Source organism: Babylonia areolata, chromosome 1, assembly GCF_041734735.1.
Source record: "Babylonia areolata isolate BAREFJ2019XMU chromosome 1, ASM4173473v1, whole genome shotgun sequence".
NCBI classification, from domain to species: Eukaryota; Metazoa; Mollusca; class Gastropoda; order Neogastropoda; family Buccinidae; genus Babylonia; species Babylonia areolata.
The window spans coordinates 36,518,912-36,546,669 of record NC_134876.1 but is presented as its reverse complement, the minus strand read 5'-3'; the positions used below and the strand labels follow the sequence as shown (position 1 = coordinate 36,546,669).

At 46.7% G+C, this 27,758-nt stretch overlaps 1 protein-coding gene across 1 annotated transcript in view; it reads left to right on the top strand.

The window, feature by feature from the left end:
* Positions 1–27,758, top strand: part of LOC143282428 (calpain-9-like) — a 233,811-nt gene that overhangs the window by 167,197 nt on the left and 38,856 nt on the right. Inside the window, exons 14-17 of the mRNA XM_076588071.1 lie at positions 4,496–4,613; positions 5,753–5,814; positions 26,373–26,441; positions 27,175–27,253. Of these exons, the coding sequence (XP_076444186.1) occupies positions 4,496–4,613; positions 5,753–5,814; positions 26,373–26,441; positions 27,175–27,253 (328 nt within the window). The remainder of the gene's footprint in view (positions 1–4,495; positions 4,614–5,752; positions 5,815–26,372; positions 26,442–27,174; positions 27,254–27,758) is intronic.

The window sequence follows — 27,758 nt, the reverse complement described above, 5'->3', positions numbered from 1 at the left end:
GATTCTCATTGCGCCGAAATGGCCAGCTCAGCCCTGATATCCGGACCTCCAGTCCCTGACACACGTTCCACCTCAGGAACTCGAAGCCAAGCCTCATCTGACCTCCTCTCCTTAGTCTCCAAAGCAAGGAGGGCGGGGACTGAGTCTCTGTATGACTTTCGCTGTAAGAAATGGTTGCAGTGGTGTACGGTTCAGGACGTTCCCCCGACCAACCCTACAAGGATGCAGCTAGCCAACTTCCTGTCGGCTAGCTCTGTGCGGGGGTACAGGTCAGCCATCTGTACTGCTGTCAGACTGTTAGGTGGTCCTTCCTTTGAAGTGGATTTCCTTCTCAGAGAGGTCGCATTTCCTTACACAGAAAATAACATGTAAGATGTATATAAGTTGTAAAACATAAATTATTACAACTTAGATTCACACACACTGCTTTGAATCACTTTAAATGCTATGAAAATTTCACTGTTAGCCGCGCGAAATTCGGCCAAGCAAAGCGAACCGATAGGACTCGTTTGCATCAGTCTGACATGGTAAGTATATATCACCAAACAGGGAGTATGATTAAAACTCCTGTTTAAGTGTTGATCTACAATACGGATGACAATATCATGTGTAGCTTAATTTTAATATAAGAATCATTTACACTTATTCCACTAAATACAATTTAAAAGATATTTCCAAAATCTTTGCACAACATTACATTTCGGTATACTGTTCACTTCAGTCTGGTGTTATGACAGCTCACAGTTGTCATTTCCACAGCATTTAAAGTGATTCAAAGCAGTGTGTGTGTGAATCTAAGTTGTAATAAGTTTTACAACTTGTGTACATCTTACATGTTGTGTGTGTGTGTGTGTGTGTGTGTGTGTGTGTGTGTGTGTGTGTGTGTGTGTGTAAGAAAATGCATTCTATAAAAGGATCCGATTCCTCTATTTTATGCAACAAATGCACTGAAATTATTGTTGTCTTGTTGAATTGGGCATCCGCTTTACACGATGCTCATTCGGATCGAAACAGTCGTGACAAGATGAATGGTCTTCTTTCAAGAATATCCATCCTTTGAATGGTATCAGTGCTTCCTCAATCTTGGTAGTCCGTCGTTTCTAACGATGACATGTATGTACTTCTCACTCTCGTTTGATATGGACTCGCATGTGGCTGTGGAACCTTCAGTTTGGATCTGCATGGACGTCCGCAGTGAGGGTAGGGAAACTGCTCGGGGTCTTTGGGATATGCAGCTGCATTGCGATGCCGTTGCGGCAGTTCCTCTCAAAGCCGTCGTGTGGTTGGTTTGTCAGAGTACGCCAGTCCTGTCCTGTTCACGTTCATGTAATTACTTTTTTGTTTGTTTTGCTTTTTTTTTTGCTGGTATTTACTTAGTCAGCACGGCGTTGTTGGAGCCTTTCTTTTGCCAAAGACATGCTTTGGGATTTTGGAGTCATCCATTCGGATGACGTGGCGTGTCCAACAAAACTGGACCTTCTTTTTCTTTTTCTTTGATGGTGTATGGTTTTTTTTTAGCATTGTTATTTTTATTATTGATATTTTACTATTACCTTTTCTCTTTCCGTGAGAGATAAACAGGGATGAGTGTACTAGCTCTGTTGTGGTCCTGCTATTGTGTTTTGTAGTGATTTTAAAGGTATATGTGTGTACATTGAGAGAGAGAGAGTGTGTGTGTGTGTGAGGGTGGTAAGGGGTGAGACAGCATGCGTGAGCCGCCAGTTTTTTGTGGTTCATAGATGCGGAGTGTCTAATGATTGAATCTCATTTTAATACCCCTTTCGCATACCAAATTCTTCTATTTGAAGCCAGCAGTATCTTGAAGTGTTTTTCGTTCGTGGGCTGCGACTTCCACGTTCAATTGTATATACACGAGTGGGCTTTTAAGTGTTTGACCTATTTCCCCCGCCATGTATGTGTCACATTGCGTTCTCGTGGGCGGGAGCTCAGGGGTGGGAGGCATTCCGGCTGAATGATTGTTTCCATAACCCACCGAACGCCGACATGGATTACGAGATGTAAGCCCACGATTTCTCGCAATCCCTCGATTTCTCTCGCTTTGGGCGCCCCCCACTATTTTTCTCACTTTGGAAGAAATCGTGGGATTGCGAGAAATCGTGGTCGTTCCCCTCCCCCGTTTTCTCTCAATGTGTGAGAAATCGTGGGAAGTGCCCCTTATTTTTATCAAAAAGATTTCCGTTGTCATCGGAGTTGGTTTTTTGTCTTTTCCCAATGCAAATCTAAGAGGAAAATGAGAGAGATAAAAGAAAAGAGAAAAAGGTGGACGACGACAACGACGATCATGAAAATGACAGTGGCGTTAGCGAAGACATCAACGGTAATGACACTGAAACACAACTACTTACTGTATTTCACGTGGAATGGATCACTGCAATGCATCAACCTCAAATTCAACACCGGAATCAATAGCAAGCAACAAAATTCAGGCAATGTGTATAACTTAAACAGAAATATGATATAATATGATATGATACAATACGACCTCAAATTCAACATCGGAAGCAATAGCAAACAACAAATTCAGGCAATGTGTATAACTCAAACAGAAATATAATATAATATAATTTAACTTGAACCAAATCTTTCATAGATGTTGGGAATAAAATCAAAATGATTCAACTTTAGACAGCAAAAAAGGTGTTTCACAATGCTTTTCCCTCACGTTGGGCACATGAAAACTGGACCAAATAGTTTTGATCTCTGTTGTGATGCAACCTTTTCTGTCACCTTTATTTAGAATGTTCTTCATTTCATGCTTGCTCATTTGTTCATCTGTTTGTGTCAGCATCCTTTCACATGCAAGATTGCACTGCAAATAGAATCTCAGTTTCACAGAAGACACTAAGAACATGAAAATATTTTTAAACAGAGTGAAAGAAGACCAAATCAACCAGCCAAGTAAACACATAAGGAAACACACACACACACACACACACACACACACACACACACACACACACACACACTTACTCACTCACTCACTCACTCGCTAACCCACTCACTCACTAAATCTCACTAACTCACTCACTGACATACACATACATTCACACTTTTTTTTAAAACCAGTACTGTGCCATCACCTTCACCATCTTTTGTTGATGTCTTCGCTAACGTCACTGTAATTGTCAGGATCGTCGTCGTTTCCCCCATTTCTCTTTTCTTTTTATATCTATCATTGTTCTCTTAGATTTGCATTGGAAAAAGACAAAAAACCAACTCCGATGATAAAAGAAATATTTTTTATAAAATAATAAGGGGCACTTCCCACGATTTCTCACACATTGTGAGAAATAGTGGGGGCGCCCCCGACGAGTTCTTGCAGTTGAGAGAAAACGTAGGAGGGGAACGACTAAAGTGAGAGAAATCGTCGGATTGCGAGAAATGTGGGCTTACACAATATCTTTAACGGGCTTTATATTTTCTTGATGCGTATACACACGAAAGTGGTTCAGGTACTTCCAGGTCTGTATATCTGTTGACCTTGGAGATTGGAAAAATCGCGGAAAAGCAGGACGAGTGCCCCGTAAAAGGGCATGGTGATCCCCCCTGTTGAAGTACTCTCTCTCCCAGGCACCTCGCTTCCTCAGTATGAAACAGAAAACTAGTTTATGTCACAAAACCCAATGTTTTACTCATAATTAGACATTTGCTCTAAACCTATGGCGATTTCCACAGACAAGTGCTTTTTCCATTTTCCATGTCACATGTAATGAAATTTTCAATTTTCGGGACATCACTGAATGCATCATTATTTTGCATACGCAGTGTGATTCGATATGTTATATCTTTGTTCGAATGTTCTGACGTTTTCACATACATAGTGAATGTGCAATTTTCTGAACATATAAAATCGAAGCCACTCTATTGTGCCTGTGGAGCAGCCTGACAGACTGATAAGGATAAAGCCGTGAAACAGTGGGACTTGAGCACATGTGGCCAACATTATCTCTCAGCAGTCACGATTCACGTCATTGTATGGATTATGTGACAGTCCTAACATTGATAAGAGTGACCAAACTCTGTGTGTGCGTGTGTCTGTGTGTGTGTGCTGTGTTGTGTTGTACGCATGCGCATGTGTTTGTGTGTGAATTAGAATGATATTCATATGTCATTTGGATAAATGTTGACAAAGGGCAAAACCTTTCCAGATTTAGTAGCCAAGAAGGTGTTTCAGGTATAGTGAAAATTGTTCTTCGAAACATTCGTCCACGATTTGTGTAAGTCGGGATTGCACAGGGTCGTAAATACACACACGTGACTGACTGTATCAATGTGTAAATATTGTGTGATAGTCGGACTTGAGCACATGTGGTCAACATTATCTCTCAGCAGTCACGATTCACGTCACGGAAGTATGTCACATGGACAGTCGTAACATTGATAAGAATGACCAACTCTGTGTGCGTGTGTGCATGCGTTCGTGCGCGCATGTGCGTGTATGTGCGTGTGTGTGTGTGTGTGTGTGTGTGTGCAGGAGATTGAGCCAGAGCCGCTGGAGATGATTGAAATGTTGTTCTACAAGTACCAAGGGCCTGACCACAGAGTGAATGCCTTCCGCTTGCACAAAATTTTGGAAGAGGCGAGACAAGAAGGTAAACATGGACTAAATTATCTACCACGAGCTTAATTCAAGCCAGCATTCAAATGTTTCTCGCTGAGAACGGAAGCAGATTCTGACCTTGGTCAAATATCACTGATGGCCATGAATCGTTTCATTTCTTCGAGCGTTAATTTCAGATTGAACCGAACCTCGTTAATTATACTTCTTGTTCGAAAATGACTGACATAAGTCACCCCAGTTTGACTGCCATTCAGTATCTAGTTATTAACGCGTGGCACACGGGAATTGCACATCGAGCTGATGTAAGCAATAATTATCGTGGCTGTGCTCGTTCACTGGCTGATCCGCTCTATCCTACAACCATCAAAACTGAGCCAGACACAAAGTGTATCACTTGCCAGAGGTAGGTAGCAGAATGGTTAAGACGCTTATCTGCCAGGACAGTTTCCATGAGGGTGTTGGTTCGATTCCCACTCTCGCCCTTTCTCATAAGTTTGACTGGAAGATCAAACTGAGCGTCTAGTCATTCGAATGAGATGATAAACCGAGATCCCGTATGCAGCACGCACTTGGCGCACTGAAAAAGAACCCATGGCAACAAGAGTGTTGTCCTCTGGCAAAATTCTATGGAAGAAATCCACTATGATAGTTACACAATATATATATATATATATATATATATATATATATATATATATATATGCATGCACTCAAGGCCTGACAAGCGCGTTGGGTTATGCTGCTGTTGGGCATCTGCTTAGCAGATGTGGTATAGCGTATATATGGATTTGTCCGAAAGCAGTGACGTCTCCATGTGAAACTGAACTGTAACCACTGCGAGCTGGAGAGACCAACCAGACAGCGGCTTAAATTTTCTTTGGAAATTTTGAAAATATGTGGTATTTTTCACAAGGAAGGCAACAAAACATAACACACGTATCGGTACGATCTTTTAAAAAAAAATTCAGTAAACTTTTAACTACATCTGGCTGACGGTAAATGTACTTTAATCGTCATAGCGAACACAATTATTTTTCATATTCTGCTTTCTATTTTACGACATACATTAGCCTAGATATTGCAGATGTTTCGGTTTCGCATGTTGTCATTTGCCATGTAGCCTGCATACCTGAACTGAATCACTCATGCCTGTTGATTATGATGTTGCAGAGTATGGCAAGATGAATGGCTATTCACTGGAGACCTGCCGCTGCCTGTTGTCGCTTCTGGATGTATCCTAAATATGACTTACTGTTGCTTAGGCCATTCCCTATAGAACGTAAACTGATGACTAAATTGGCATGGCAGTTTCAAGTTCCGTTTAAACACCTTTCACTACTTTGAACCATACAATACCATGGTCTTGGTCTCAGTTATTTTTAAGGCAGACGCGGTGAAAACGCATTAAATCCAGACCACACTGTTGTGTGCGAAGAGTTGCAATATTGCAACATTTTTAAAGTTCGATATCAGTCGCAAATGATTTAAATAACATGACATGGACAAACTTATGACTGAAGATATATATTCTGATTCACACACACACACACACACACACACAGACACACACACACACACACACACACACACAGAGTTCAAACTAGGAGTCAAAATTGCACTGGCTCTTAGTGCTACAGTCCTGGGGCAAGTTGGGAACCATCCCAACGCCGACTGTTCTAAAACCCTCTTGGCCGAGAGAGTGGGGATGCAACTTGGACAAGACAGTCTCCACTATTACCAAATCCAAGCCAAGATAGTCGGGACAGCAGTTGCCTCCTCTGCTGTTCTGTTGGTCATAGTCGGACACGACTACCATACATACACATTCGCATGTGTGTAGGTGTATGTGTGTACGTGCGTGTGTGTGTGTGCGTGTGTGTGTGTGTATGTGTGTGTGTGTGTGACCAACATACTTCATAATTCTCTTTGGAATTTTGAGTAGTTTCTCACTTGATAACCAGGGAGTACGTCATGAGTTGTATGTTGACATTGCGGACGTGAGCACCACCAAAAACTTGTATTGAGAACGAAAAGTAACAGGTAGCCATTTCAATTATTTCAAGAGATGGTTACCATAATCTCGCTTTCATTTCTCTTGAACAAGTCGCCCAGTGCTATTTTGAACCCCCATGTTAGCCCACGATTTCTCGCATCCCACAATTTCTGTCAATGTGAGAGAAATCGTGGGATTGCGAGAAAGTGTGGTCGTTCCCCTCCCACGTTTTTTTCTCAATTGCGAGAAATCTTGGGGGGCGCCCCCACTATTTCTCACAATGTGTGAGAAAGCGTGGGAAGTACCCCTTATTTTTATTTTAAAAAATATTTCCTTTATCATCGGAGTTGGTTTCTAGTCTTTTTCCAGTGCAAATCTTAGAGAAAAATGAGAGAGAGCGGAAAAGAAAAGAGATAGAGGGGTGCGACGAAAACAATGGTCATGACAATGACAGTGGCGTTAGCAAACACCAACAGTATTGACACAGAAACACATCTATTTATTGTATTTCACATAAGATGGATCACTGCAATACATCGACCTCAAATTCAGCATCGGAATGAATAGCAAACAATGAAATTAAGGCAATGTGTATAACTCAAACAGAAATATGATATGATAATATTATTGTCATGAAATTTAGTGTCAGTGAGACTGTGTTGTTGACTAGCTATTCTTATCCAGCTGTTCATTGGCTCCTATTCCTGTTTGCTGGGGTCACAGAAGGAGGTGCAAGTCCCAGCCAATTTGACCTCCTTGCCAGCCGCCATGTAGGCACCATCCAAGATAGCAGCCAAGCTAGAGCCAGCCTGAAAGTGCATAAGTCGGGTGGTGTGGTCCAAATGAAAGTGCGCGTCAAAGGCTCTAAGTCGGGCGTCGCCTCCACCTTGCAGACGGGCCGAGGGACTGGCGTAGTGAGTACGTCATGATTCCCATCTGCTAGATGCGAGAAGGAAGGTGGCTTTCCAGCTGATCAGCACTACTGCCGATGTCACGGGGTACAGGCTGTAGGTGTCCCGAATCAGCTCTCCAAGATGACGGGACATAGCTGCCATTGCAGCCTGCTGACTCTCGGTGATGCTGCAGTTTTCAGCATCCGTCAGCAGGCCCTGCAAGACCTCGTACTCCACCAACTCTTTAATCGTTCCGGGACGCCCCAACAACCAGAATACTGCCTGTTTCAAAGCATCCTCCCTCATAGCCAGAACTTCTGGCAGGGTCGAATCTAGTCTCACGTGGAAGATACGAGGCACATGACAATCTAAAGCATGGGCCTTAGGTCTCATCACGTCAGCCTCACACTCTGGTACCCAGCACCTCCTAGGGTTAGAGCCTAGGAGTGCCAGTGGAGGTGTGCGCTGTGATTCAGATGTGGTGACCTGCAGGCCCATTGCTGAGGCAGAAACTATTCTTGTGCTCTCCAGCGCAGGTGTTATAGGCTGGAGCACATCTAGTTGGGTATATGGTGATTCCAACGTATGCACAGATCCACCCATGCACATTTTGTTTTTCTTCTGGGCCTCATCCTGCCTCTGCATGCACCTTCTGCAGTTCTTTGCAGTCGAGGACCCAGTCTGCCCATCCTTCTCCTCACTCTTCTGTGCCAAGCGCCTAGACTGGAAAATCTTGGTTGGTAGGCTGCGACTATCCGAGACGGAAGCCTGCATCTCAAAGTGCTGTGACTCGGATGCAGGGTCCGCCAGTGGGCTCGGTCGGTCGCCGCTGCATTTCGTCTCCAGGACCCAGACGACCCTTGCCGTGGTGCCCTTTTCCTTTCTTGGTTCACCATTTCCCCCTTCTCATATTATCTTGGGGGACCCGGGAACCACTACTCTGGGCCCTGGGGGCCGCCAGTTTGTTTACCGGAGGCCTGTCGCTGGAGGGGCTGGTCGTGGTGGAGAGTGCCGGGTTGGGGTCATGGGGGAGAGTATGGGAAGTGGCTGAGGACTGGTGAGTTGATTGTGAGTGGCCCGGGGACCACGGGTGTTCAGTGCTGGCACTTAAGTTGGCCCAGCGAAAGTTCGTGAACCCAGGAAGTAGGGCATGAATATAAATAAACGCGACTGATAAACAGGCCGTGCTCAGCGGCACTCGCCATACGCTTGTTCAGTGGTAAATCTGCTTTGTTTCTTTCGCGCATGATCTTCCCGGATGGATCAGAAATAACGACAAGAGAAGTGGTTTTCTAAAAAGAACGCAAAATATGCTTTCCATTAACTCCAAACACAATATATTAGCGACTGTTGCGGCAACAGTTGAAACATAAACGAAGGAAGAGAAGAGAAGGATAAGCAGAAACATGATCGCAAAAATCGTTAGGTTTAAATCCCTCTTTGAGAAAACAGGCGCTGAACACGATGAAATCGTAAAATCACACAGAACAATTTGCATGCCTGCATGCAGATCAGCTTACCTTTTGAATTGAGATTTTTCTTGGCAGCACAAGTGTTTAAATGAACACGCTGTAGCATGGTGAGTGCGAGCAGCAGGGGGATGGAGAACGGGGTGAGTGTCTGTCGGCTTATGGCACTGCCGTGAAGCGGCGATTAGGTACACATTCCACTGCTCACTGTCTCATCAGCTTTTAGCAGTATCCTTGCTCTGCTGACCTTTGTTCATAAAATGGTTTCGGCATAGCACAAAACTGTCCGCTAAACATATGCACTGACAATGCAAAGTAAATAGTAAATGCTTGGTGGATAATTCAGACTTTTAATGGCTTGGAATTGGGAGCCACTTGTCGAAATGGATATCCACCAATACAATGATATCACTCCCGTGACAGAAAAAAATCTGAACAAAACATGCGCAAACAATAAAAACAAATAAAACAAACAGATGAACAAACAAAACAGTAAACACAGAACAAATCTCAATATAACCAATCAGTTGTTTTTATGTGAACTGAATACTGACACATGCAAAACAAAAAAAACCTGAACAACACTGGGTACACACACGCGTGTGTGAACACACACACACACACACACACACACACACGCACGCACGCACGCACGCACGCACGCAGACTGGCTGGAAACACATAAACACGAACACACACACACACACGCACACACACGCGCACACACACACACACGCACAGAGGCCTGCACGCATGCACACAATGTTCAAGAGCAATGTTTTTTGCCTGCGGGCTTGCCAGAAAGTAACAGAACACCCTGCGATGGAGGGGACATAGCGGTCAGCTATTCCCGCATCAGAACATTGATCTGTTGTTCATCATCCCGAATGCTGCGCACGCGTGTTTTTAGTGCATTGACAAACGCGTGCGTTTCCTCGCCACCTTGCTCCCCAGGCAGACCCAGGCCACACCCCCATCTCTTCAGGAAGTCATCACAGTGGCACTCAAACATGTGTTGTTTGAGAGTAATGTTTGTGTTGGGGAAACTCTGTCGAAAAAAATTGCATGTAATGTTTGAGGCCTTGTTCTATACTATCAATGTCTTTCTGTGTGACTCGTCGCGTGTGGGACACTTGTCTGTGAACAGCTGCAAAGAGTTGATTGAGCGACTGAAATTTTGTTGCAATGTCATCTGCATGTTGGTGGAGGATGTGGTTGTCTGTAGTCTGAAATGTTTTTTGTAGAACACAGATGTTTTCAGTGACTGAAGGCTGCAGATAATTATGACAACACCCACAAATGATCTACCATGGTATGCTTGCACAGTGATCTTCTTGTTTTTCAGCACTGTGTCCAGGTTTGAAGTCACATGTCCAGAAAGAAACGACAGTTCTGTCTCTTGCTTTTTCTCTTCTGTCCTGTCGTACAGATCATCAGTATGGTTCTCAACTTCAGTTTTCTCTTCTGCTGTTGCATGTGTCTGCTTTCTTTTTCCAGTTCTAAGGTTTCTGTCAGCCTTGTTTCATGGACTGTCTTTTCTGTTTCATCTTCAGTGGCATGCAGATCACTGACAAACTGTGTAAATGTTGCGTTGTTGTCTTGCTGAAGGTCTTGTTCCTGTGCTAGTGATGCAGCGATCTGTTTGTCAAGTGTGGAATGCTTATCACTTCTCAGTGTCACGCATGACATCGATGCCGTGATATTCCTTGAAGTCTGACCGAACAGAATTACAATATCTCATGCATGCATCAGTACGTTTTTTTTCGAACGCACGCCGCACACTGTGCTCAGACTGTGCAGTCTATGTTTGTGTACACTTTCTGAATGACGGTCTGTCTCCATGTTACACCCTGATCCTCTGTCTGATTAAGTCCTTATACTCTTCAAACTATGAAACACACACACACACACACACACACACACTCTCTCTCTCTCTCTCTCTGACATACACCGTCACACACACACACACACACGCGCGCGCGCGCGCGCGCGCAAGCACGCCACGACGCACGTACGGCCGGCACTGATACACACGCACAATGATAGGCACAAGAAACAAACAAACAAGCAATTAAACACGCACAGACTCAGCACAACACTCGATTGTAGGCCTACAAAGCAAAATACATTGTCAACAATCAAATAAGAACACTCACACAAAAAACAAGACACAAAAAATTGAAGAGAAGAGAGAAAAAAAATCCGCGAAAGTTAGCCACAGGTTTTGCAGTGCCAGAGTCAGAAGCAGCCGACACTCACCCCTTCACTTCACGAGAAAGACGAAGTTCTTAAAGTAAAGGAAATAATGAAATGATGATGTTGATAAAATAATAAAATTGTGTAAATCAAATCAAGCAGCACTCCAATAATACAAGCAAGAGTAGCAATAATTTAACTTTCTGTAATCGCTGCAGGAAATGTGTGGATGCTGTGAAAACGTGGTAAAAGTGGGGCGGGGGCCGCGGGGCCAAGTGAAACAAAGAAGGCAGTGCTCAGGTTTGGCGCGCGGGGCCAGAAATATCGCGGCGAATGCACCGGCCAGTGCAGTGTGCGGTAGGAATGAATGTCTGGCATTTAAAAAAATTTGACCCCAGACGCTAGACGCTGCTCGGCAACTAAAGAGCCGGATTTTGTGCTCGGCTGAGCAGCCGTGGGACATGAATGTGATGGGTTCGGGGGACATCAGGATGAGTAAGTCTGGAGTCATCACGTCCATCGTCCTCGGGCTCTCCTCTGGGTCCACGGGTCTCCCCTGGGTGTCCTCCTCTCATGGCGCTGCCTCTTGCAGTTGCCCCAGCCACGGCTGGCCCGTCTGGCCCTGTCAGGGTCGTATGTCAAAGTCGCCTTCTTCTTGGGTAGCCCTGGCAGTTGAGCGATGTTCTGCTAAATCCACGCCCATTCATGGAGTTGGAGTTCATGGACTGTTTTGGCTACCCATTTGAGCCATTCCTCCAATCCCTGCAGTTTGACAGACGGGGACGACTTGACCAACCTGACTATCCAAAGGAGTTCGTCGGCTCTCTCCTCGTTCTTCCCAGGGGTCAGCCAGATCCGCTTGACGAATTTGGCTGCCGGCTCATAAAGTTTCCCATGAATCAGGAGTTGAGCGACCCTTCTTCGGATAGCCTCCATTCATCTATATCTGGAACAGACAGGATATGAGGTGTTTTGATGATTATCGCGCACACAGGCCTTATATTTGTATTTATCAATATCAAGTGCAGCCGTTAACGTGATGTTCATACAGTACCCGTGGTACCATTCCTGGCAGTAGTCACACTGTATCATGAATCTGCCACTCCAGGGTTTCCTGCATACACAATAGGCCTTATCATCATCTTCATCTGACTGCTCCAGTTGGTCATCTGCTCCCTGCCGGTGCCGAACAATCCAGATGGGAAGTTTCCTGTCCCTGCAAGGCACCATTCGATCATGGTACCCGGTACCAGTATGGTGACAGTTTCTTCACAATCACACCAGGTCCCTTCCATGGGGAACAAAGTTTGTATTTGCCCTTCTGAACCGTAGTGTCCAGCAGATATACCCCCCTCAGTGTACGGCCTCAGGAGTATCTTGAGATCGTAATTTCGCTTCATGGTCTTTTGAGATGTTTTCAAGGTCTGTCGGGCGGTGGCGTGGGCCTGTTGCAGGTTGTTGACCAGCTTTGACATATATTCGTCCTGGTTTTCAAAGGTCTGCCCAGGTGCCGGAAACATAAGATGCCCTGTTATGTTGACTTCTCTGCCCAGCATCATCTTATTAGGGTTGAGGCCGGTCAATCTGTTTACTGACGCTCTCATAGCACTCGCTGTCTGCTGGAGATGTTCATCCCATTTGTTCTGGGACTTCCCTAAGAAGCAACGTATGGCATCCAAGAGAGAGCCTTGTTGTAGCGCTCTACCTGCCCATCGGAGGAAAGCCTATATGGTGTTGTGCGGGCCGTATGGCTTTGTAGTGCTTGACAGAGTGCTTCAAACAGCTTACTTTCGAAGTTCCGGCCTTGATCCGAGAAGAGCTGGAATGGGCAGCCAAACCTGGAGAAAATTGTCTCAAAAGCTGCTTTTGCTGTTATTTCCGCCTTCTGAGAGGGTAGGGGGACACTGCCACATCTCATGACAAACCAAGGCGTGTGTGCCTTACCCCCTTCATGTTCTCCCACTCCATTCAGCTAGAGAACAGTGTAGGTTGTGCTGATTGCACGTGGATTTCATGTCTCAGTCTCGGTGAACTGAGATCAGTCAGTGAACTGAGATCAGCCTCTTCTCAGCTGGTCAGTGACAGGATTCTGGGCTTTTCGGCCGGACTGGCATAGAAGGCAGTCATGCTGCTTTGTGCTCTTCAGGGATGTTTGCCCGGTTCTGCACTCCTCCGAGTGTTTGGAGTTCTTCATCGTTCTATGTTTGGTGTTCTTTCAGCCGTCTGGGTAGCAGTACCCTGTCTTGAAGTGTTTTCAGCGTTTCCACTTCCGTAGTCTTCCACTGACTTCCACTGACCATCCACTGTCTTCCATGTCTGCCAGCCTTTGACTTCCATGGTTTTGGCCTCAGTTGGCTTCCACCGCCTACCACTGCCTTCCATCGCCAGTGTTCTCTGGCCTTTGTGCCCAACCCTGTCAGTACTTAAGGTTGTCTATGTCTGTTCTTCGTCCTCGTACTTCGTCCTTGCACTTAGTTCGTCATTTCCAGTCCTGCCGTTGTCGTCACCTACTCACCTTCGTCGTCGTCACTTACTGTTCTTTGTCGTCGTCATTAACTGTTCATCGTCTTCGTCACTTACTGTTACTTACTGTTCTTCTTCTTCGTCGTCGTCACCACTTCTTCTTCATCATCATCGTCGCCACCTTCTACTTACCTTTATCGTCATCAACTTAGTGCTTGTGTTTCCGTGTCACCATCTCCACACATATTCACACTCTCAAACACACACTCACTCATGTGCTTCATCATTGTTTTTTGTTGTTTTTTGCTTTCCAGAAGTGGATTTATTCACTTCCTCTCTCTTGAGACCATTGGCCTTCACTGAAGGATTGTGGTTATTTATTTCAACTTTTTGTGCCATTTCATGCCTTTGTTGGTTAATTTGCTGAATTCCTTGTCTGTGTTATGGTTGTGCTTTGTTGTTTACCATCGTTAAACTCTCTGTGTATTGTTTGCTCCATGTGCTGAATAAATATATATTGAACTTTTATTTTGTAATAATCTGTGTTTCTATTGTCTGGGCGTTAGTGCTGGGTTGGGTGAGGGTCACAAGCCCGTTCTCCTTTTGAGCGTGACAGACACACTCGACCCACTTTGTAAAGTGGTCGACAGTCATCAGACAGTATTCATTACCCCTTGGTGTTTTAGGGAGTGGTCCGATGAAACTGATGTGTACCCTCTCCATTGGTGCGCCTGCATGGAACTCAGTCAGGAGAACCTTCCCGTATCTCTTGTTCTTCTTCTTGCGGTTGCACACGTCATAAGACAGGACATAATTTTCCACGTCTCGCGACAGGTGCACCCAGAAAAAAATTCTTTTAACTAACCTTGGTCCAGGCTACTCCCTGATGAGCAGTGGAAAGCAGGTCGTGGTGACACTGGATTGCCTTTTCTTGTAGTCCCTTGGGAACCACCAGCTCTAGATCTGCAGCGTCTGAACAGAACACTGTTGTGCAGTTGGAACATTTTCTTGTTCACCCAGTTCCTTGGCTTCGGGTGATGACAAGAAGAGTTTTCCCTCATCTGGTGGTGGTTTCCCCTGTAGGTAATCCAGTGTCAGCTTCATTATTCTCTTGCTGTACCTGTATATCCTGATAGGTGAACCCCCAGCAGGATGGTCTGTCTGTGGATCCTGACGTAGCCAGTTGTGCTGTATCCACCTGTCAGACCTGGATGAAGATCTGATCGTCTTTAGTGACAATGTTAAATCTGGTACCATCTCGCTCCTGTCCACTCTTTGTGGGCTCACTGTTCCATGGACAATTGGGGGAGCCTGAGTGCTGAGTCGTCACACCTTCTGGCTGTGTGCCTCTCTGGTTGGTGTCGGTAGCACTACTCAAGTGTCCGCAACGCTCTCTCTCTGAGACAGCGTGTGCCGGTATCCTTCCCTGTAACGCAGAGGGACTTGGTCTGCGTCGTTGCACGGTTCGCCATGGGGCTGACCTGTGTCGCCACTTGACGCAAAGGAATTCTGTCCTTCGGTGCAGTCCCCAGTTGCACCACAGGACTGTCAGACGTGCAGTTGGCATACACCTGAGTATCTGAAACTGACTCACTTGAACCATTAGTATGTGAGACATACACAGAAACATGATTCAAACAATGAGCATCTTTTTGGTGAGTCACTAGTGGGTGGTTGAACATTCTGCTGGCACTCCAGACCCCTGAGCAATGCAAGGCCTTCGGATTTGGCCAGAACCCTCTTTAGCATTGCCCCCTGAAACTTGAGTTCAATCTGAATGGATCAAACTCGTTGGAGCCCTGCCCCTTCCTGAATTCTAACCACAGAGGTCAGAGTCCTTTTGGGCGGACCTGCTCCCTGTTGCTGGAGCCCTGCCCAATCCTGAAATCTGGCCACCAACATCAGAGTCCTTTTGGGCGGACCTGCTCCATGCTATTTTCCGAGCCCAGCCAGGATTATCCCCTTGCCCCTCTGTGGGTCTGGGTGCCTCAAACCAGACCCCTTTAGGGTTGTGCTCAGCTCCTGAGTCCAGCCTGAAAGGGCTGAACTCCCTTGGGTCCCGCTCAGGTTTTGAGCTCTGCTCCACCTAGGGATTCCAGAGCGTCCCCCTTGAGTACCTCCCAAACCTGAACATCCCGTCTCACATGGCTTTCAGTGACTGACTCATCACACCTTTGGAGGTTACCCGGCGGTTGCAGTGGACCCACTGAAACAGCCTCATGATCGTGGCCTCCTCGTGAGGCTGCTGTGGCATCCCCACTCTCGCTTTTCACGGACTGATCCCTCATGGCTGCCACCATGATCCCATCCAGATGGGATCCCAGATCCGTGAAAGGAGACTCCGGGTTCTTGTCTGTGAGAGACGTGGCTCCATCCACTTCACAAGCGAACTCTCACAGTACTTGCATCCCCTGCACGGTAGGTGCTGGGGTTTGATGCCGGTATTGTGGGAAGGACATGGCGTGAGGGTGTTGGGCATCCTTGACATGGCATCCGCGTTCCCATGTTTTGCCCCAGACCAGTGTTGAACGATCATGTGGTACTGGAACAGGTCTTCCATCCATCTCACCAGTTGCCCCTGTTGGTCCTTGAACTGCAAGAGCCTCACAGTAAAGGGCCTACCATGCAGGTAGTATTTGAAATGTGGGGTGAAACGGACGATGCTCAGTTCTTCCCGTCCTCCCGAAACCTGGAGGGGGTCAAGCTGGTGTTCTCTTGACCCCCTCCTGGGGGGCTCACTACCTTGTTGTAGTCGGGAGGCTTAGTGGCCAGTGATCGAGCGAGCTATGTCAGCGGGGGCATCATTGCTTATTGGGGTTTGCTGCTCTGGTCCCAGGTCTTAATTGACAGCCTACATAGCCATTGTAGCTGTTCGGGCTGAAGTGGTGGTTTTTGTACTGATGCCCCTGATAGGGCTTCCCATGCTGAACAGGTCGTGAGTGAGGCCCAAACTAAAAGTGACCCACTGTCCCTTTCGCTATTCTCTATTCTTCTTTTTACCGCCTCTTTTCTGTCCTCAGCTCCCCATCAAGCCTTCTTTTCCACATTCTTTTTTCTCTGCGGCCTTCTTCAGGCCCACCGTGTTTGCCGTGCGGCGCGACCTGTGATGGAGGGGAATGAGATCCTGGGGATTGAGAGAGCACGCTGCTCTCAACACATCCCTTTGGCTCGGACCTCTCCTAAGACAGGCGGCACACATTGGCCCGTGTGTGTCAATCGGCTACCCCTTCGTGGGGCTGGGTCAAGACTGGCAGTTTAGAGGCTAGCGAAGATAACCCCCGTAGTGCTCGGTTCTCTGTCCCCGGGAGCTGGGCATGATCGGGGGGGAACACGTTGGAGCTAAGCTGTTGGTCGTATGTCCCTCCCGAAACCTGGAAGGGGTCAAGCTGGTGTTCCTTTGACCCTGGCCCCTAAGTTTGACCCCATGGTGGGTGGGTAAGGGAGGGATGAATATATAATTATTTAAACATGACTTCCAAACAACTACACCCCCCTAAACTCGGAAAAAGAAGAAGACAAGGAACAGACGATTCGGACTCAGATTCGGAGGTCGTTGAGACCTCTGGTTTTTGGCCGTCATGGCTTGTGATGGAGGGCGCTGATGACGACAAGCCCTTGTCGGCTCTCAGCCCCTTCGCTATCCAGAAGGGCTTCCAGTGTCTGGTGGGATCACTGAAATCCATCAAGAGGCTGAGGAGCGGAGCGTTTTTGGTGGAGACAGTCTAAAAGGCAGACACAGCTTCTGCTCAAGGCGACCACTTTTGTGGATAGGGCGGTGAGGGTTTCCCCTCACAAAGGTCTCAACTGCTCAAAGGGGGTCATCAGATGCCCTGAGTTGAGAGGAGTGTCTGAAGCTGAGATCAAGAGCGAGCTGTCCTCTCAGGGAGTGACCGACGTGTACAGGGTGACAGTGAAGAAGGGGTCGGACAGAGTCCCGACCAACACATTTTTCCTCACCTTCTGCTGCCCAAATGTCCCCAGGGATATTCGAGTCGGATACCTGATCGTGAGTGTAGGCCTGTACGTGCCGTCCCTTCTAAGATGTTTCAAATGCCAGAAATTTGGACACGTGCGGGACCGATGCAAGGAGGAAGAGGCGTGTGGCACCTGTTCAAAGGCGGCGCACCAGGGCGATTGCGTCAGTCCAGACCGTTGTGCGAACTGCGGAGGCGGCCACCCGTCCTCATCGAAAGACTGCCCCGCCTGGAGAAAGGAAAAGGAAATCCAGAAGGTGGAGACAGAAAAGAAGACATCGTTCTTTGAGGCAAGGAAACAGGTGGAGGCCGCATCGCCTAAGGCGTCTTACACCTCTGTCGTCAGACCCAGGATGGTGGACGTCGCGGTCCAGACGACGTCCACAGGATGCAGACGGACGACGTGCCTACCTTGTTAGAACCGTCGGCCTTGGGTGGAGGCGCCGTGTCCACCCCTTCCCATCCTGTGCGGCAGTCCTCAGGGGCTGCTGGGCGGGAGCGGAAAGCCTCGGGCGGAGGCACGTTGTCCGCCTCCCGCCCCACCCCCACCCCCCGGCCCCTCTCGCCCCGCCTCTCGTCTGCCTGGCCCTCGGGCTGGCAGAAGTGGCCAGAAACCCCCCGTACCTCCAAAACTCAAGGAGGGGAGGGTTGCGGCCTCGGCGGGATCGGGAAGAGCCAAGGTGGTGGATATTCCGACTTGGTCGGAATCAGAAAAAGTAAATTCTAAAAATAAATACTCGATCTTGGCCGACCTTGAGCCACCGCAAGCGGAGGAGCAGGGGGTAGCGATGGAATAGGCTGCTGCTTTATTTTTTTTTAACCTTTTTAATGGCAGTGATCCACTGGAACATTCAGGGATTCTACGCCAATTTCCAGGAACTTCAGCTGCTTTGTCGTGCTTTGAAACCTTCAGTGCTGGTGCTGCAGGAGACTCTGCAAAGAGATGGCAAGGTTTTATCTCTCTCTGGTTTTAACTCCGTTTTTAAACCTGCTCAACTGAAGCAAGAGGGATTGACGGGAGGTGTCGCTCTTTTTATACGCAAGTCCCTTTTATACAGTACAGTTCCTTTAAGCACCCCTTTACAGGCGGTGGCGGTCAGAGTCACACTTGAGAACACCATCACTGTCTGCTCTCTGTACCTTCCTCCTGCCGTCCGTGTTCTGAGGCAGGACCTCATGAACCTGGTCGACCAGCTCCCAGAACCGTTTTTACTGTTGGGCGACTTCAATGGACACTCCCTGCTCTGGGGAAGTGAGATGACATCAGCCGAGGTCTTCTCTTGGAAAACCTTTCCAATATGGACTTGTGCTGCCTTAACGACAAGTCTCCCACTTACCTTCCTCTGTCCTCTGGAAAGCTCTCGTGTTTAGATCTGTCGGTCTGCGATCCATCATTGGTCCTGGACTACGAGTGGAAAGTGCACGACGATCTGCACGGGAGTGACCACTTTCCTGTCGTCCTCCGCCCCACAGATGGAGAAGGTGACTCTCTGCCTGACAGCCTGAACTATGACAAAGCAGACTGGGGAATTTTTACCATGAAGATAAGAGCGGAGCTGCAGGAAGAAACAGTATTGAAAAGCAAGGACCCTGCTGACACTCTGACTCAGATCGTTTTAAATTGCGCCAAAGCAGCAGTCCCATCATCTACCTCCAAGCCTCAGGTGCCAAGAACGCCCTGGTTCAACGCGGAATGTCGGGAGGCCCGTAAGTCTCGGAAGAGAGCGCAGCGACGCGTCTTTCGGAGACCAGAGACCGATAGCGTTCGAACCCATCAACAGCTGAGGGCGAAAGCCAGGTATGTTTTTAAAAAGAGCCAGAGAAAGTCATGAAGAGATTTTTGCTCTTCCTTAACCTCCAACACACCCAAGAAGAAAGTGTGGAGGGTTTTAAAAAGAATTAAGGGCAAAAACGTATGCCCAACCTTTCATCATCTTAAACTTTCAGACGCTCTGGTCACAGAGAAGAAAGCAGTTGCCAATTTGCTTGCCTCCACAATTGAACAGAACTCGAGATCTGCTAACAAATCTGCTCGGTTTCTCAAAACCAAAAACCTGACAGAAAAAACACCCTGTAACTTCTCTTCCGACAACACAGAGAATTACAACCTTCCTTTCACAATGAATGAACTTAAATCTGCCCTTCAGACCTGTACGGATTCCTGTCCAGGAATGGACGAGGTCCATTATAAACTCTTAAAGCATCTTCCCGAAACCTGTCTGAACACCCTGCTCAAAGTTTATAACCACATCTGGATCACAGGCTTTTTTCCACCCTCCTGGCGGAAAGCCCTCATAATCCTGGTGCCGAAACCGGGAAAAGACCCCTCGAACCCCTCCAACTACTGCTCAATAGCACTGACCAGCTGCATCTGCGAACTGATGGAGATGGTCAACGGTAGACTGATGTGGAAACTAGAGACCAACGGCCTTCTGGCGAAAGAACAGTGCGGTTTCCGCCAGCATCGCTCTACCATTGACCATCTGGTTCGTCTGGAAACCACTGTAAGAAATGCCTTTGTAAACAAACAACATGTGGTGGCCATATTTTGACTTGGAGAAAGCTTACGATACCACCTGGAAATTTGGAATCCTCTCAGACCTGCACAAGCTCAGCTTCTGAGGACACCTGCCCCAGTTCATCCACAATTTTTTGAAAGTCAGACAATTCCAGGTGAGGGTCGGCACCACCCTGTCTGACATTCACGAGCAGGAGCTGGGTGTCCCGCAAGGGAGCATTCTGTCGCCAGCTCTCTTCAGCATCAAAATTAATGACATCGTTCAATCCGTTCAGAAGGGATTGGACAGCTCGCTGTTCGTGGACGATTTCGCCTTGTGTGCAACTGGCAGCACGTATGCCAGCATCCAGCGACGGCTTCAGCTCTGCGTCAACAAAATCCAGTGTTGGGCAGAGGAGAATGGCTTCACATTTTCGTCCTCCAAAACTGAATGTATTCATTTTCATAATTTTCGCCAGTTCTATCTGGACCCTGAAATCCGTCTGGGAAAATCCACTATCCCGGCGGTCAAGGAAGCCAAATTTTTAGGGGTCGTCTTTGATCAGAAGCTGAACTTCCTCAGCCATATTAAACAGCTGAAAATATCTTGCCAAAAAGCCTTGAACATCATTTGAGTTGTGGCACACACGGACTGGGGTGCTGATAAGAGAACTCTCTTGCACCTCTACAGAGCCCTGGTCCAGTCCAAACTGGATTACGGAAGTGTAGTATACGACTCGGCCAGACCGTCTTACCTGAAACTGTTGGACCCTATACACCATCAAGGGCTCCGTCTCAGCTTAGGTGCTTTCCGCACCACCCCTGTGCACAGCCTGTACGCAGAGGCGGGGGAACCACCTCTCTCCAACCGCAGACTGAAGCTGACCCTAAACTATTATTTGAAATTGTTTTCTGAACCTACAAACCCCGCTTACGAAGCTGTATTCAACAACCCTTTCGATAAGAAATTTAAAGACAATCCAAACTGCATACCTCCTCTCGGACTCCGCATTCAGCTGCACTTAGAAAATGCCGATCTGGATGTCGGTGGCATCTCAGATTTCTCTAAGTTCCCTGACAACCCTCCGTGGACCTTTAGAACACTTGAGGTCCGATTTGATCTGGCCTCGAACCGTAAAGACTCCACCAGTTCTCTGGCCTACAGAACTTACTTTTCGGAACTCTGCCACAAATCCCCCACTTTTCAAAGTATCTTCACTGACGGTTCCAAGTCAGAGGACGGAGTCGCTGCATCTGCGTTCTGTCCCGCCTTCCCTGACCGGCCCTCAACGGAACACATCCTGTCTGACAGCTCGGTGTACACTGCGGAACTGACCGCACTGGTTCTGGCGGTAAAAATGGTTCTCTCTTTGAAACAAAAGAGATTCATGATCTTTTCCGACTCCTTGTCAGCCCTGGAGGCGATCGCCTGCAGGAATATCACTCATCCCAAGCTGCTGGAATTTTATGAAGCTTTTAATCTCGCAACGAAGAAAGGATACGAGGTTGTGTTGGCCTGGGTTCCCGGACATGTTGGCATTCGTGGTAACGAAAGGGCGGACCTGCTGGCCAGGAATGCTGTAAAGAAAGAATTATCCAGATCCTTTGTACCATACACAGACATGAAGCGGAAGGTGAACACTTACGTTAAGGATCTTTGGCAAGAGGAGTGGAACACCCAGACGGACAACAAGCTCTTCCAGATCCGTCCAGACCTAAAAGAGACCCTCCCTTCGGGGGTGAAGAACAAAAAGGAGGAGTCTGTGCTGCGCAGACTGTGTGCGGGACACACTTTTTTTTACTCATTCTTAGAGGCCCCTCGATGCATTCCCTGTGATGAGCCTTTCACCGTGAAACACGTGCTCCTTGACTGTTGGGATCTGCATGACGTTAGACGAAGACATTACACGGCGGTTTCTTTGAAGACTTTGTTTCGTGATGTCCCTCCGTGGGCGCTGATGGACTTCTTAAAAGAAGTGAACCTTTTTAACCAGATTTGAAGGTTTTAAACAAATGGAAGTTTTTTTTTAAACTTTGGAGTGGAAAGTTTGAAGTGGTGACTCGTTTTAATTGTTTGTTTTTTTATCCTTGTAGTAGTTATTGACGCGGCGATAGCCTTGAGATGGCCTTAGTGGTCGGCGAGGCTCTAAGCAGCATAATTTCATTTCATTTCAGTTCTTCCTGTGTAGTGCAGTATCGTCCTTGCTCTGGGGTGAGTGAGAAGGTGCAGTAGGAGATTACTTTCTCCACACTGTCCTGCATTTGGCTGAGCACCACCCCAGTGGCCACGTCATTGGCATCCATGTCCAAAATGAATGGGTCGGACGGATCCAGCACCGGAGGGTCCGTGAGCACCTCTCTCAGTCTTTCAGAGGCTTCCTGCTGTTTCATCCCCCACTGGAACTTGTTCTTTCCTGTCAGTCCAGACACTGGTTGTGACAGTTCAGCCAAATCCTTCACTAACATACCATGGTAGTTCACTAAACAAAGGAACCTTTACACATCCTTTGAGGACTTGGGGATGGGCCACTGGACTACTGTTTGTATGTCTCTGTCTGATATGGCCATCTTATTTGAACTGATCCTCCTTCCACGGAACTCAACTTCAGTCTGGAAGAATAGGCACTTCCGGGGTTTCAGCTTCATTCTGTAGTCTCATAACCGCTGCATGGCGTCCCTCATATTTACAGGATGAATCCAGAAACCTTTTCCCAGAACCAAGATGTCATCCAAGAACGCTGTGTGAGACATCTCAGGATGAAGTTGACCAATCTGGAGTAGGTGGCTGGAGCGTTAGTCAACCCAAAACACATTCGGATATGTTCGAATAGTCCAAACTTGGTCAGAAATGCTGTCTACTTCCAGTGAGATTCCTTGATTTTCACCTGCCAGTATGAATTGTTGGCGTCCAGCTTTGAAAACCAAGTATGACTGGCCAGAGTGTCAACGCATTCCTCAAACTGAGGTAGCGGGAAGGTGTTTTTGACAGTCCAGTCACTTCATTTAGGGCTTGGTAGTTAATACAACAGTGAACTGATCCATCTCTTTTCCGGATTAGTACTGGTGCTGACACCTACTCTGAAACAGACTCCTGTATCACTCCAGCATCTAACATCTTCAGATGTGCCTCTTCTTCGCCAGCGAACATGGCAGGTGTGCGTCTTACGCACTGCTTGATGGGCTTTGCATCACCTGTGTTGATGTCATGTTTGATTGTGGTGAAGTTGCCCAAATCGAAGTAATCTTTTGCAGACACATTCTGATTGCTGATGAAGAGCTGCTCTGTGTTTGCTGCTATGCTGTCACGGTTTCACTCGAGTCCTCAACTAGCTTTCAGTGTTCAGGCAGATCTGATGAGCTGGAGTTGTCAGAGGACTGTACACTGCACACCAGCATTTCAGAGTGTTTGGTGGTTTCTTTCACTCCATAGTCCTCTGTGTGATACATTCCTGGACTGTCTGGTAGAATTTCACAGACTTCATTGGTGACTGCCAGAAACTGTCCTTTTCTGACAGAGTGAAATCTGTCACTGATAGATTTAGGAGTTAAGGGGGACTACTTTTTTCCTTGCCTCAGTGACTCTTGCCACTGATGAAGTGTTTTTAAAACTTCATGTTCATTGGGACTTTCTCCTTCCCTAACTGGACAGTGTCCGACCTCAGATCCAGAATGGCGTCGCAATGATAAAGTAGGTCATGTCCCAGGAGCAATTGCTTGCAGATAGGGGCCACGTACACGCTTTCATGAAACAGCGCATCACCAAGTCTGATTTGGACTGGAGTCGTGAGGAAGGCTTGGAGTGCAGACTCCTGATCCGCCATGTAGAGTACTACATCTTTGACCTTTTTTGGATTACGTTTCCAAATGTCAGAGATGGAGCTGACCACAATGGTTATCTCAGCACCTAAGTCCACTTTGAGGAGTACTCCGCAAAGTGTGATCTGGATGCTGGATGAACTGTCGCAAACTCTATTGACTCGAAGGACTTCTGATCCCACTCCTTCCGCAGGACCGTTCATGACCGTTGTGTCATGATGGCACTGCTCACTCCTGGGATTTATGCCTGACTGTTCAATGGGGGTAGGGTCAGACAACTGTTGAGCTGGTTTTGGACTAGTAGGGCCCTGTATACCACTGAATCTACTTGAACTTCTTGGTGTTCAGACTTTGGAGATTCCAGCATGCTGGTGGATACTGTTTTTGCTTGCAGGCGTGCCTGAAACAGCACCACGTCCCTTGGCAGGTTTTGATGTTTTGTTGCCGTGGGGTTTCATCTCCAAGTCTGAGTTCTGAGTTTGTTTCTTAGTAGATTTGTGGCCCTTTCTTTCCAGCTCAGGGGTTTGGCCGCAGCCCCTGGACCTTTCTAGTTCAAATTTTAATTTTTGTTGTCCTTGTTTTGCAGCCATTTCTGGTACTGGCAGAACTCAGATTTGCAGTGACCTCATCCTCGTGTCATCAGTAGGCTTCACCCGGTTTGTTTGCTCCTGTTTTCCCCCAGTCTTGAGGGCTTCAAGCTGCGTGGTGAGCTTCTCGACAGCCTTTTTGAGGAACTTCAGGTCATTTTGGACCTCCCTAGGCGTCTCCACAACACAGATTTGTGGCTCTTCCATTGGCCTAGGTTTCCTGGTGTGCTTGGCGATGGAGATGTACTGGAACTGTTTTATCTTTTCCAGGGCTTTTTCCATCGTGGACGGTTTCTCTAGGCAGGCATATTTCCCTGCCTCCTGATCGATACATCCCTCGCAGAAACTGCTGATGCTTTCTGCCTTACAGAATCCTTCAGGTAGTCCCCTAAAGGCAGGGCTGCCAGAGTCATCACCCGGTCTGACCAATCTTCAAATGTCTCGTCCAGGTGCTGGGTGGCCTGTTGGAATTTGGCCCGAGCTGTTTCAGCCAGCTCATTCATGCCAAACCGTCCCTTTAGCTGGGCCATAATCTCTGTAAATGTGGATTCCCCACCCATTCTGGCTGTAATAGTGAGGAAGTCCAGGGCTTTACCTTCAAGACATCATTCAAGGTAGTCCCTACATTCTTCGTCATTCCACTGGGCAGCCCTCCTGTAGCTGTCAAACTTCTGCCTGAACGACAGCCAATTGGTCCAGCTGTTGTACTGCAGATTTTTTGGCAGTTGACAAGTGTTTCCCCTTCAGCCTACAGATGGTGGTAGGCACTTCCCGGTGCCGCTTATTTCCCATCTCTGGGATTCACGGCTGGGGGTGTGACCTCCCTCTCTGCTCTGGCTATATTTGACATCCCTCCAGTAGCCGCTGTTCTCCCTACATTTGGATTCACAGCTAGGATCTTCCGGGATTTGCTTCACCTCGCCACTGCTGTCTCTGTCCTTGCGGACAAAAACCTCGCAGCAAGGGACGCGTCTACCCTTCCTAGTCCGTAGCTGCTGGGTACTTCCCCCCAATGCGTGAACCATTAACCCAGAACGCGGGGAGGGCACACGGTTGGTGGTGTACCCATCCTGATCCCCCTCATCACTTTCCTACAATTCCGGTTGGATATGGAGTCTATGACGGTGGGGAGCATGGCGGCTATCTGGACTAGATTCAGAGTCAGTGGTTAACTCATGTAGTCTCTGTTGACGATGGTCCCTTCAGATTCCCTGCAGAGGTGGCAGCTTGGGCTACCAGGATCTCATCGGCTTTGGATATTTATTTGATATCGGAATCTTCCAGTATTCTTTTTCTTTCTCCATCCACTGACATCACCCTCTCCATTTTACATTTTGTACTCTTATCTTTTCCACATTCTGTTCTCTCTCTCTCTCTCTCTCTCTCTCTCTCTCTCTCTCTCTCTCTCTTCCTTCCTCAACCCCCCCGACCCCCTTGGTCCCCTCCCGCCCTCCCACATCAACCGCCCCCTTTTCGGTTGGGTATTTCTTCCCCTGCCATTGATTTTCACAAATGATGATTTCTAATTAATGATAATAGTAATCTTCATTATGATAGAAATAATAATAAAATAATAATAATAATACAAATAATAATAATAATATCATTTATTTTCAGTCTAATATCATCATGTTAGATGAACAGACAATAGATGAATAACGATGATATCGGAAAAACAACAGCCAAAGCTCGGAATGTAAATACGGTTTTGTTCAGTGCTTTCATTATTTGATATTTGACGGAAATGTAATATAAGTTTTGAATCGTTTTGATTTTTCTTCTATTTTGATACTCGGAACTGATACAATATGTGTGTATGTGCGCGTGCGCGCGTGTGTGTGTATGTGTAATACGTGCGTTTGTTTTTGTGTACTGGACGGTTTCCGTAACATCGTAACTCAGACCGAAATATCGGGTAACCTCAAACTGGATGCTGTGAAAACATTGTGGAAATACGTGAAATCCTGGACCGTGAGTACTTTGTGTTTAATCTTGAATAAAAACAACAAAAAACACGAAGCTACAAAGAAAAACGAACACAGAGACAACCATACAAATAAAACACAATACAGAAATAACGCTAGTTACACCAACATGCTCACGCCAATATGTGCATGTTTTTCATAAGCAAATTAAAGAGGACTCGTTTTTCAGTGAAGAAACACATAATCTTGTTTTCAGCCTGGTATTGGATTAGAATGTGTAAACTGGAAAACGTCTTAGGGCCAGTGTTTCTCCAAGCGACGGTCGAACCCACTGGTAGTAAAGAGGGCAGCTGTTTCCAAATGTTACAGGTAAGTAAAGCGTTAACAAGGCTAGATTATTAGACAAAGTTTTGAGACATAACTTTTTTTCTTATTGCAGTTGAAAGGAAGATCAATTACATCCAGTACAAAATAAAACATATACATTTTGGTTGCGACTACATTGCGCCATGCCAAACTTCCAATCAGTGTACCAAATGATGTATTAACCTACCTTCCCTGAATTAGAATTTAGAACTATGGGTTTGGCATCTTTCCACCATCTGAAAGATCGGTTTTTAGCAGACAAAGCATTTATTTCATATGATCATCAGAATTATGAAATGCACATATAAAATGTTCTACCAGTCTATTCTTTTAAAATCGTTAAAAAAAAATTATTTTCTGATTTTACCCCATTATGTGTGTACATGTATCAACATTTTTTTTTCTGTTGGCAGCAAGCCTTCCACACAGCTGATGTCAGCAATGACAACACTGTGGACACCCTGGAGCTGACCAGCCTGTACAAGAAAATTGGTGAGATCACAGCTGGCCGTAGCTGCAGATAAACTCGCGCGCGCGTGCACGTGCGCACACACACACACACACACACGTATACACACACACGCGCGCACACACACACACACACACACACACGTTTCAAGTTTCAAGTTTTAATTATCCTTTCACTCCTATTAGAGTATGGAATTTTTGCAAATCAAATCTAATCATCTTACAGTTAAAATGACTTTTTTGCCCCCTTTGAGCATATTACAAAAATTAAAAACCGATTTTGGAGACATTCCATTATAAAATGAAACTCGTCCCCAATCACAGACATGTTACAAACCTTACAAAGTCGTAGCTCTCGTGGTATGTCTTTGTGTCTTGTGTTCTATTTCCAGCTTATGATTACTACTTCGGAATCTGAAGAAGCTGATAACGTAATTATCAGGCATTTGACTTCTATATTTTTCTCTACCAAATCCACTTTTGAAATTTCGATAAAACAAACATTTACTACTCGCCTCTAGAGCACATA